This window comes from Haliotis rubra, unplaced genomic scaffold (assembly GCF_003918875.1).
Source record: "Haliotis rubra isolate DU_JTF1 unplaced genomic scaffold, ASM391887v1 Scf521, whole genome shotgun sequence".
Classification (NCBI taxonomy): Eukaryota; Metazoa; Mollusca; class Gastropoda; order Lepetellida; family Haliotidae; genus Haliotis; species Haliotis rubra.
The window spans coordinates 15,293-28,662 of NW_025767215.1; the positions used below are offsets into that span (position 1 = coordinate 15,293).

General features: G+C 40.3%; 1 protein-coding gene across 1 annotated transcript in view; it reads right to left on the reverse strand.

The window, feature by feature from the left end:
- Positions 1-3,308: 3,308 nt before the first annotated feature.
- LOC124252705 overlaps positions 3,309-13,370 on the reverse strand; it is a 38,761-nt gene continuing 28,699 nt past the window's right edge. Inside the window, exons 3-5 of the mRNA XM_046686359.1 lie at positions 5,191-5,356; positions 4,716-4,831; positions 3,309-4,270 (exon numbers count right to left, since the gene is read on the reverse strand). Coding sequence (XP_046542315.1) covers positions 3,565-4,270; positions 4,716-4,831; positions 5,191-5,356 — 988 coding nt within the window. The 3' untranslated portion in view covers positions 3,309-3,564. The remainder of the gene's footprint in view (positions 4,271-4,715; positions 4,832-5,190; positions 5,357-13,370) is intronic.

The window sequence follows — 13,370 nt, forward strand, 5'->3', positions numbered from 1 at the left end:
CCTCCGTTGACCTTTCATTGACGTAGCTCAATAACACCATTCGTGTCTTCACTGAGCTTCCATACTTTAAAGCAGCCGAACCGGTGTTGGAGTTGTTTCCCCCTCCGGAGGACAACTAGAGGGCGCTTGGGTCTCCTTCGCACCAACATTGAAAACGTGGTAAGTGACAAGTATATTTTTGCTAACATTCTGTCATAAAATGATTTCATTGACTTATTTTGAGGGCATAATGTGTATTCGTTCTGAAAGGGGTCCCTGCTTCGAGGGGGTAGCGCCCCAAATGCGGCGTCATTTGGACACACGTGTGTTATCGTGCAGTAGAGGGGGCTTCTTCCACAGTTAGGAACACTCACCGTGTATTAAGGACGAGATAGCGTAAAATGCGGTTTATTATGCGTTTTGTGGGCGGGTTTATTCTCCCGATCGGGGTGTTAGTTCCCGAACGGGTTCAAGTACCCGTTCGAGGGTTTGTACCGAACCTGGTCAAATGATCATGGCGAATATATCCGTTATACTGAGTGTATCAGCAAGTGTAACCAAAGAGGACTTACTAATATCGGCATACCAACGAAGACTGTGACGGCCTATAGTTGCGGTAATGTCAACAGGTGTATTGTTTCACTCTACCGGAAGTACGTAAGACTCAGACCAGCTAATGCTCCAGACGCATTCTACCGGAGACCTCTATCGAAGCCTCGTCAAGACCAGTGGTATGCATCCAGCCCAATTGGTCAGAACACCCTTGCGAAAACAGTAAGCCGACTTTGTGTTGCTGCAGGATTGAAAGGTTCGTACAAAGATTTACATAAAATAAAATAAAAACTGCAATAGTAGCCAATGTTTCGTCACATATTGTATAAAATACTTTTCACGACCCGATTAAGAAGAAATTAGTTACTTAAAAGGCACTAAGTCTACAGATAAATTTTTTTAAATAAGCAGGCAACTGGCAATATAAAAGTGTAAATAGACCACAACATGTCTATTTCAACAAGTTGAGGGGCCATCTCAAACTTTCAGTTTCAGATTTCATGTGATTAAATAGGGTTGTCAAGGAAATCAACAGGTTTTTACGTAGCTGTTGTCAACCTCGCAATACACAGTTTCAATTTTGTATAACGTAATCTTCCACACTTGACTAGGATTCGCTGTCATTTCTGCCAAAAGAGCTGTAAATGACTTTAGAAAGTTTGAGATATCCTATAAACATGCACGTTTGGATGTCGAACTCTGCCACGGTTGAAATAGGCATGTAATAGTCCATTTCCACTTCCTCATTGTCAGCTGATCTGTAAAAGCGACTTTCGTTAACTAATTTCTTATTACTAGGAAAGTATTTTATGCAATATAGGTGGGCGGGATACCTCAATGGTTACAGCGTTAGGCTACGAACCCGAAGGTCGTGGGTTCTAATCCCGCCCGGGAGCTCGGCAACTTTTCTGCGATGGAGAACAGTTTCACAAGCAGTAAGGTTAGGGGCCATTGCTGTAGTGCTCTGCATTGTAGTATTGCCCTTGGTTCGTCAATACCAGCCGACGCTCGGAGGTTTCACTGCATCACATATTAACATTGATGATGCAGACTTTCCCCCTGCCGTAAACTGACATCGCCGCGATATAATTAAAAAAAACAGTTGAAAGTGGTGTTAAACCCCAATTCACCCTCACTAACTCATTATGCAATATAAAGGCAAAACGTTTGTGCTTTCACGTCTTTATAACAACAAATCGAGAAATTCATTCATTGACATATTTTAATTTGTACTTTCGTACACATTAACCTGCAGATGTTTGCATCGATCGTGTTTTATGATTAAATAACGTTGTTTGTTTATTATACAAATATAGGGTACTATACCAATCATTCCGGAGTGGATGAACAGTTAATTGCAAATCGGACCGGCCACAGAAGTAATGCTATCCGGGCTTACAAGAGAACCAGTGAGACTCAACAAGAAAATGTCAGTCACATTGTCCAGGGGTATTCTGGGAAAAAACGACGAGTCTCGGCCACTTCACAATCAAGAGAGAGTGTATCAACAGATACTGGTGCTTCCGGGTCGGTAAAACTCCAGTTGAAGATAAATATCAACTGACTGTAAACGAGATCAATCAGGCAGTAAAGTTCCTGGCATTAAATATAAACAGAATTGTTGTGTATTTTTTTCAAACGTCGTTTCTGGTTACGATGTTGCAAACATGACCAGAAGTAGACGTCGTTGCAATCGGCAATTATTGTTGGATTTGTACTGGTCTGAAAGTAGTTCCTGGTGTTGTCGAACTGAAATTGGTGTTGGTTAGAACACGGTATTCAACAAAGCAACTATACTCTGATGATTTCCCTATGCGACAAAGATTTTTATTGTAAGCTTGTCAGAAAACTGTGAGCAAATAAAATCATCTCTGATATATGAACGAGAAACATATGCAGGTAATTAATTTATACATGTCGACATTGGTCGAACCCAAACCGAAACCTGAGTCTCATTAACCTATTCAGACAATTACCTACTTTTCAGCCGATCCGAATTTTCTCGTGTGAAAGTGAAAATAGACATCACAAACAACTATGGTTACACTGAATTCCAATTCTTTGTTTCATAAGAAAATGGTATTTACAAATGTAATTTAATTTAGAATTTTAATAACACCAGACCGCCAAACCTTTCTAGTGAATTTCCAGATTTCCGTTTCTCAGAGCACGCTGTACGACAGAGCCCGCTGCACGACGTGTTTGCAACAACTAGAAGGAGCGTAGTGTTGAAATATACAAGTGACTAGATGTATCAAATAATACTGATTAATATCTATATATCCAGTTGAACGAGTTGGTCTCAAAATTCTGCTGGACTGGTTATTGTACTAAGCTGCGCAATATGACGGAACCCATTCAGCAGGCTGAACGAGGCTGATGTGTAATCAATGTTTTGACTTGAGTGTCGGTCGGGAGATGAGAAACTGACACAGAAAATAACAATGCTGACCTATTTGAAGGAAGCAGAAATATGTTACAACCATGTTCAATGCCTGTATGAACGAACGTTGTCCGCATGTATTTTCAGTTATTTTCGTCAGATGATCGTTGCATGTACGCTGTGTTCCATAGCTAGCCTTTCTTCAAACGTTTGCAAATGGAATGACCAAAGTCTCGTGAATAACAGAACAGTGAAAAAGAAAGCTTGCTTTATTTGAAAACTGAAACTGGCTGCCTGACGATATCGTTACATTCGCGCTGCATCTTAGCTGATATAATATGTACATCAATATACGTGTTTACAACTGGTGGTGATATCCACATGGAGCCGTAAATATAAGACAACAGTCAATCTGAAATTGTCAGGGCAAGGTCGTAGTGAGGTGGAGTTTATCATCCTCAGTACGAAGGGGTGGGAGATACTAAGATCTCCTCACACTGTATAATGTAATAGATTACATTGAGCAAGAGTCATGTTAGTAGTGTAAATTTTAAGAATGTATTACTGAAAATCATGAGGTGCCCCTACCATCCATTTCATTTCGAAGTTGTTCTTTGTTGACCAATCCATTTTCTGGAGCAACTAAGACTCTATCTTTTCATAGCTACAAGATGAACGTAGGGGTTTTCCTCTGAGATGTCCTCAACGTTGTTGTCATCGACGACAGTGCACTCTTCATCGTCTTCCTCACAACGATCGAACGGTTCATAGTCCCTGGTCTGAGTCGGATCATGTACAGAGCTACATGGGAGCATGTCAAGAGGCAGGCCTGTATGTGACGTGTCATGAGGGAGAGTTTCGGAGTCTCGCGTGTTGTCATCCCGAGCCTCGCTGGCACCCTGTAGTCTTCCACTGTCAAAGGTCACAGCTCCAGTACCTACGTTGATGTGTGACACGCCATCACAGTGTGCGTTAGGTGGTGCCTCGTCACCGTGACGCGCGTTGTCATTCAAGGACACGCTGAGACCCTGACGTCGCACTGACTGAAGGGTCATAGCTTCAGTACCTACGTCAATGTGTGCTGCGTCATCACAGTGTGTGTCAGGTGGTGCCTCGTCACCATGACGACGCACTAGCTGAACTATCACAACTCCAGTATCAACTTGGATATGTGACGAGTCATCACAGTGTGAGTCGACTGATCCTTCATCTACGTCATGGATGGGGGTACAAGTGCTGCCGTCAGAAGATACACTTGCATCGTGAAGATGTCCTGTGTTTGTACCGGGTCTGTTTAGGATCCTGTTGCATGGCACAACCGTCACAAGAGTCCTGAGTCGACTTTCTCGCTTGCCTCTTGAAATACAAAATTATATCAATTGTTCACGTCAAATGCTCACACAATAAATATTTGTGCATTGCAGAGAGATTTTGTTTGTCACATGTGTCGAATCTAACGTTCAGTGTCACTGGTGTCTATAACATGTATATATTGAGCCTTCACCTATAGTGGCACTCTTCATGTATCGATATGTATAAGTATAAAACAAAGTTATCAAGTTTATGTAATTTCAAAGGTTCACATTCATGTGTCTCCCATTATGGATACATTTTCTCCAACAAAACAACCCCAGTTCAAACTGGGTCGGCTCATAAATATGTCTTGATGGACAGTATAAAGTCCGATTGCAGTCAATAGGGCTAATTTGAAAGCTACGTTCGTCAAAACTTGCTGTCGTCCTTGACACCTGTCTTCATAATATGAAGCATGTTATCAATCAGTATGCCAGGTACCACTTACGATCGTCTCCTCCAGGTGCAGAAAGCCACCAGAAGCAGCACGGTCATCAGGACAAGTCCTACAGGAGGTAGAATGATCGACACATATTGGTTTGTGTCCCAGCTGTCATGTGGACTCTGAAACACACCCATATTGACATGTAGTGATCTGAATTGATCTTGTCTACCACACATACTGCAGAATAAGATTGAATTGTACTCATTGGTAGTTCCAAATGATACCTTAAGCTACATCAGAAGTTAAACGAGGATTCAGGAAAGGAAATAGTTCCATGGACCCTTTACTAGATCACTGGATTGTCTGATCTGGACTCGTCATTTGCAGACCGGCGTCATTTACGTGGAATATTGCTGAATGAACACAAATATGTAACATCTCTAGTAATTTGTTTTACATCAGGTACTAAAGCAAATAATGGCATACATTGTAGCATAAGCAGTTATACGACATGGGTAACCATCACTGTGGGCATCACCTTGGCTTTCACCTCCTCTTCTTCTCGGGGAGGGAACAACGGAAGAGGCAAATATTCATCAATGACTTCGTCAGGGTTGGATTCGAAAATTCTATCAAATGAAGAACTCTCCAGAAATGAGCCGTTTTCCACAGCAGAGTAGAGATGTACGTGCGTTGTGGTGTAACTGAAAGGCACATAACACACAGGGGTTCGAATACATTTATATGTCATCTGAAGAATTAAATATTGTTTAAACCAAAATTGCTAAAATATAGATGCGAGCTATAATTAATCAGTGTGGTCGTTCAGATCCATGTGTCGAAGCGTTAGCGTAGCAGACCCCGGGAACCAGGCTGAGTAGCTAGTCACTAAAAATCTACGGAAACTGTCGATGTTTACCGAAGAGAGGCCAGACGTTTGTTCAAAGATTGAGGATGTGTGTTTAAAAATGAAAATCAGGTAGACAAATTGAATACAATGGGCAGAAAAGTAAAAGAATAACCTACAAGTTCAATACAATGTTTTGTGAAAAACGTAAGGTTTGATTGAACCGCACGTTAATATAGTCGGGCTGTCTGATTTTCGATCAGGTTTTCAGCATCGCGAGTGTCACCCCTTGTGTATTTTATGTAACGAGTGTAGCAGTAGAATTTTCTAAATAATTCATTTCTTCACTGATTTCGTTCAAATTTGGAATATATGTTAATTATAACATAGGAAAAAATATACGATTGCAAAAATTTAGATTTTTATTTTTAAATTATCGTCCAAACAGAGATTCGAACCCCTTGTGCACATAACATACAAACTCAGTAATGAATTATACCTAAACTGCACGACTGGACATTTAAATACTAGTATCAACGTCATTGTATAGTCATATGTTCTTGTGCTGGTCAACATCATTCTGCTTGTCACTTACTTGCTTGCTTTCTTTGTATTTGTTCTAAAGTTGACATCCACTTTTCCATGAATTCCCCCGAGTTCGATGATGAGTCTCTTCAAGCCGTCAGCCAGCTCACCTCTATTTGTATGATCAATCTCACCCAGGAGTGTGATGTTGAAAATGTCTGAATACAAAGAAGATTTCTTAGAATGCATTTATAACAAATCACAAATCGACAACAAAAAGCACGGATGAACTGAAACTTCACAATGTACTTACTGGTCAATTTGTCAAATGAACTGAGTTCCAATTGATTATCTACAGCTTTTATGTCAAACAAAAAGCACACGACATACATCTGACTCCATTCCCTGACAGGATATCACAAGCCATCAGTTTTCTCCAGAATGAAAAGCAAACACGTCACCTTTGGGTTGTTTTAAGACAAAACAGCAGTTTGTCTTCATTTATTGCATATTGTCACCTAAATTCCTGTGACATTATGTGTCAAAGTGGTTGAGGCTTTCGTATAATATCTGTTTTGCTCGTGACATCGACATATAGTAATCTCCCTTGGATGTTTGTTATATGTGGTGAAACACCATCCCAGCGGCTGACGTCTATGTTGAAATACCTGTGTGGTGATCCCCTCTCTAGGAAACATGTAGGTCCCCTCACTCAAGACGTACCAGTTTGCACAATGCTGAACATTCGCGATTGCAGTAACTTCTTAATTATGGCCTGATGTATTCAATTTGATGCAACCAGGTATTTTTCACCACTTTTGTTTTATTGTATGAACGTAAACGTCATCGTATGTTGTTCAGTGTAATTTGCTTACTGTTCAATGATCTTATGTCGTTACTTACTGATTTCACAATTTAGTAGTATACTTACATGTACTAAGGTTAAGACACTATGATACACCAGGATGCATAAAACATACATGAATTTAAGCTGAGTGTATATTAGACACTATTTCACTCACCAACACTTTGGCTGCATCTTTCTCCTACCCACGCAAAGTCACAGTCACACTTGAACCGAGTTGCTGTCAAGAGATCCGGTGTACACTGGCCCATGTTACAAGGGGAACTGTCACAGAAATTAACCTTATCTGCGCATGTGTCTCCAGTCCACTCAACTAGACATGCGCACTTAAAGTCCAATTCGTTTCCGTCACATGTCCCTCCGTTCAGACATGGCTCCAGTGCACATTGGTTGATGTTTTCACATAGTTTTCCTAAACAAATTTTAGAACTTAAGTAGCAAAACAAAACCCCATCAATGAAAAGATATTTTGACACGACTTGTAAGCAATTTACAGATCTCTTGCCATCGGGTACTGTTGGATTTAACTCTTTTCACCTTTTACCTCCACTATCAAGGTGGAGTTACAACAATGTTTCAAGCAGGTACACAATGTAATAGCGGAATTGCGGTGCTAAATATCTTCGACTGATCTCACATAGTTAAATATCATTTGGGGGTGGGTGTGCTGTGGGAGCATGCACGCTTTTATGGGTGCATATAAGTGCATTTGAGTGTAAAAATGTAGGTACATATACATTACCAAATAGGGGCGCACTTAAAACAACTGAATATACATGGAAATAATTCGGCGGAACACAGTCTGTTCTTATGAGTCAATTAATATTGTACTTTTCGTAACATTTTGTTTTGGATCGAATTATTGTATGGTAGCCATAATAGTGCAAACTATATTCCACGAGGACTGATCCACGAGGACAGATACAGTCTACTTACCTTTGATCCCCTCCGCACAAGCGCACTCGAAACTTCCGTTTGTATTTGTACAAGTGCCTCCGTGTTGACACATTTGGTCAGTTTCTGTGCATTCATCGATGTCCTTGTTGCAGTTGTCTCCCTTCCAACCTGCAATTTTATATTTGAAATTACTTGAAATTATGCAGTAAATAGCACAATGTTTCAGAAAAAGTGAAACACTGAAATCCTATTAATCCACACCGACAGTTCCGATATCCCTCTGGATGAGCACTGTCAGATGAATGTCTACATATGTAAATGGATCACCAGTGATTCGAGCATCCATTTCTAATGACATAAACTTTGTTCAATTAAAAGTAACGTGTCAATTGGTCTTTCTCAAGCTTGTTAAGGTGTAAAAAATAGTTCACAACAACGCTCACACCAGCTTTCCGAGCATACCTTCAAAGCACATTTTAGCTCCTGTGTGTGTGTGGCAGGTGTAGTGACTGTGGTCAGGAGTGGCCTTGCACTGTCTCTCACACGTAGATCCGTACCAGTCCGGGTCACAGTAGGCACGGACAGCAATCTTTAACCTGGAAAATAATTCACTCTGCATTTTTTACTTTTGAGGAGAAATATATGATCAGGTGGTTAGGCTTCCTGCTTGCTTGACACATGTCACCGTATCCCATTTGCTCAGATCGATCCCCATGCTGTTGATCACTGATTCAGTGGATTGTCTTGAAGCTTTACAGACTACCGCCACATAGCTGGAATATTGTTGAGTGCAGCGTTAAAAGATAAACAAACACACACTATGACAGTCAATCCTTAACGTTGAAAATAATTTACTCTACATTTTTCACTTAAGATGCGACTAACGGGACCGAATGGAGAGACTCCAGATTCGATTATTTACAGACTACCGCCACATAGCTGGAATATTGCTGAGTGCGGCGTTAAACGACAAACTAACAAAACAAAAACAGTTTTCACTTTGAGTGCCTTGCGCACCCTGATCAAGCAATTATTACATGTAAACCTTGAATGCTGGTCAAGAGCTTACATTGGCATTATGTTGGTGCGAGACCGATGATCATTCACATCATAATGTTTTGAAGTAAACTCATTATTTTGAAGTATTTATGAACAAAGAACATGAAAGAATATCCCATCTTGTTTTGTTCCAGCCCTCCAACCCAACTCTCTGGAATCATCACAGATATGTTTTAATCTGACTCACGTCGTCCTTCCCCACAATGTGTATGAGTTGTACATAGCTGTCTGTTCTATAGCAGCGGCTCGGATGTTGATCAGCTTGGACAGGGTGTCCATGTGGTCATCACTGGAAGTGTCATCTTTGTCATACACCATCACCGTTATTTTTATCGAGGACTGAATAAAAGACAATGCATACCATCTGTTTAGTATAAGTTGGTAAGGTATAGCTGAATCAATGAAAAGACACACCTATCGATTTACCTTCTACTTGTCTGTTATCAAACATCGAAATTATTACTTGTAAATAATCGAGCCTGGACTAGACAAATCAGACGTTCATGCCCAGAGTCGCCATCAGGATGCAATGACCTGTTGTCATGGCGAACCTTAGCTGAGTGGAATGATTTGACGAGAACTGTGTTGGCTGGTTCCATGATCAACAATAACGGGACGGTTCAGGTTTCATGTCAATGGTTTTGGTTACTTATGACATGTACCAATCAGTGTGAAATATAGATTGAGATAATAATCCCACCGGTACTGCATTGTCCACTGGTATGACGAAAGGATTTGCAGTTCCTTGAATGCTGCTTCCAAAGTGGATTATGTTTTGGTTGTCTACATATTTTGTAGTCCTATTGTAAACAGAGCACGGCTGTCTTCCTTCAGGGCTGGAATAATATGAGCAAATCGTATTACACCATCAATTCTACAGGCAACAAAGCGCTACAATATTTATCCCTGCATATGTAGCCAGTATGACTTAAAACCAATGATGTATTGAAGGCAGAAATTCATTATTTTGATAAATAGCTTCAAATTTCTACACCAAATGGCACACTAAAGGTCGCAAAGAAAGAAATATGTGACATACACAATGCAGGCGATTGTAAAGTCATTAATAACGTTGGCATACTTATGTTACTAATACGGGATTACACTCCAAAACATAAATGGCGATACACACATACTTTCACATAAGGATGAAGAGAACAACATTAAATTAACCTCTATATATTACAAGCAGCAGGGGCCCAAATCATTTATTTAACGAGATACACCAGCCTACAAATACAAAACTGTCAGGAACTGAACAATAAACGTTTTAATTGTACCTACCCATCAATGCACAGGGTAAACATTGGATCGCACTTATCAACGTAATCCAATCGAAGATTTCTGTCACAACGGTACCCACGGGATACCTTTCCATCCGACGAGTAACTGATGAATCGAATGTCCAGTTTACCGTCAGTCTTCACATGCTGTAAATCATGAAGATAGATGTGAACAAACAGTAATTGAGAGCCGTTTCTCGCTACACTCACCAATGGTCCGTCTATATTGCAATAACCTGTGAATAATTGAGTCTGGACTACAGATACCAGTGATGGACACGAGCGATAAACATGGCAGATGTGATCACACACTAATAATCACGTTTACCATCGTTTAATCACCTAGTGCCCATTATTTAGTGGCATCAGAATTTTAGTTTCTTCACGACTAGTTCAAAGGATTAGAAGAAACTTTATTTCACTGTTATTTTAATAAAGCGGTAATCGTGTGGGGCATGGGTGGACAGCCGGAAATACACGGGATGCCTTTTGTACAAAGATATGCTCTCGGATGTGAGAAGGAAATGCCTTTTATAGAGATTCTCACTTCATAATGATGGTGTCGCATAACATTACATGGAGCTTTCAAGGTTTCCATTCATTCCCTGTCAGTTTTATCATTTTCCGGTTGATGGCAAACACCGTGTCACATTTTTAGTCCTAAAGATTTACAGGCCATTGAGGACTATATTCACTACTTGTCCAAGGCGCAATATAGTGGTCTCGGGCCAGTACAATTTCAATTCGGCTATTAATATATTTGTGGAAGGTGTATTCGGTAACCTTGTTGAAACCCGTGATCGTCGTGTATAGACAGTTAAAGATAAGATAACTGATCTGCATCACTTCAGGCATTCCTCGCAAACACCTGATATCATAACTACTTGATTCGTAAACACATGCTCAGTCAGGGGCGTAGCTATCATTATGAAAAAAAGCCCGGGCAAGCACTCAATACTAATTATGAAGCTTTGCAACCTATTTGGCTTACACGAAAAAAATGGCTTCCTACGCGCCTGTCAGTCATCATTTCTCATAGTGTCTATCACTCGATTGTCTGGTCCAGACTCGACTGTTTACAAACCAGGTCGTACAGATGTAACGCTGCTGAATGTGGCGTCAAACAAACACATACTCATGATAATAGACTCTGCTTTTATCAGACATTCCTTACAGAAGTGGAAAGCTTTCTGTCGCCTTACACATTAAGCTGATAACTAATGTTATAAAAGAATACTCAAAGCGGGATTCAATCTAACAATATTCTCTCACATGTTGCCAACGGAGATGGTGATATATCCAAGGAGGACAATATTGACTATTCATACTTTCGACCATGTGTATCATAGACGTGTTCTATGACACTATTTGGTGACACTTTGAGTCATCATTGACTAACACTGAAACTGGCACTTATGCAATATGGTTATACCAATGTTATTGATTGTTTAACGCCGCACTCGGCAATATTACAGCTACATGGCAGCGGTCTGTAAATATACGAGTCTGGACCACACAATCCAGTGATCAACATCATGAGCACTGATCTACGCAATTGGGAATCGATGACAGGTGTCAACCAAGTTAGTCGCGACAAGCATGGGTTACTGAAGATCAATTCTAACTCGCATCTTTATGGGTTAATACTAATGTGATTATCAGTTCACGCCAAGCTTTGGAACATAACTGTCTTATGCTGATATGATAAACTTACTTGGGTATATTTGAAGAAGTGTAATGAAAGAAGTTACACGTATGAATATTGCATAAACTTCATTTGTGTCAAAAGAAACTGGCACAAATTGGTGTATTGTTGAAGTATTAACTCAGTTAAAGAAAGAACTTGAAAGTATGGCACGAGCAAAAAGTACACCTGAACAGATTATCATAAAGGCTTTGCATATCAGTAAATGTTTCACAAGAAGAATATATTCACAGCAGGATAGAAATTCATATCTGACTACGGGCACCTGACTAGTCCATGGAGTTAACTGGTAATTAGGCTATTTTGGGAGAAGTATCATTTTGGGAGATGAACCTACCTTGATTGTCAACAGCCAAAGAAGTACAGTCACGCATACACGTCTTTTTCGTGTCTGCATCTTTATATTGGTATCGCTTACAATTGTATCCTGCTGCACACTGGATGGCGAACGCGCTGTACAGTCGACTGGTATATTCACTAGTCATAACTGTCATCTTAACTCCAGTGATACACAACCAGTTTCGCGTTTCGTTTTTAGTTTCTAAGTTCCTCTGTTGAGGAAATATTTTGCAAAGGCGACAAGGCTGTTATGTGTAGGATAAAGCACGACTCCGAGGCAAGTCAAAACATTGATCACACAACAGTCTCGTTTCCTGTTGACTGGGCCCCGTCCTATTGCGCAACTAAGTACAATAACCAGTCCAGAATTTGGAGATCAGTTCATTTAACTTGATACCTAATTATTAATCAGTATTATTTGATACATCTAAGCACTTGTATATTGCAACACTACGCTCCTTCTAATCCTTGCAAACACGTCGGGCAGCGTGCTCTGTCGTACAGGGAGCTCAGATAAACTCAAATCTGGAAATCGTGGACATCTCAAAACGATGCTCTGCCGCTAGAAACGTTTGGCGGACTGGTACGGAAATGATATTATATCAATCACATTGTGCGTTACAGAACTACACTGAACAAGCGCAGGAACTACATAACAGGTGTAACCAGTGAGCCAGATGAATTCTGAATCATTTTACGACCTCATCAAACAGGGGCAGTCTGTGACGTCTTAGTTAAGGTCATGCTGCCTACACTTCGCCATAAAATATAGAAAAACGATGTTATTAAAGTTTAAAATTCATTTGTACATGACATTTTCTTATGAAACAAGGAATTGGAATTCAGTGTTACCATAGTTGTTTGTGATGTCTATTTTCATCTTTACACGTGAAAATTCGGATCAGCTGAAAAGTAGGTCATTGTCTGAATAGGTTAGACTCATGTTTCGGTTTGTTATGGTTGGGAAAGTAAGACCCGAGACCGGAGGGTGGGGAGAATTAAGACCGAGAGCGCGTAGCGCTCGAGGTCTTACTTCTCTCCACCCGATGGTCGAGTGCTTACTTTCCCAACCATAACCGAGGAGGAGTGCTTTCTTATACATATAAACCGTCAATGATGGATAATTAGATGATCATGTAATGAAGCTACATAACAGTAACTGAAGCGCTAGTTAAATCAATTCAATGACAGTAGGCCT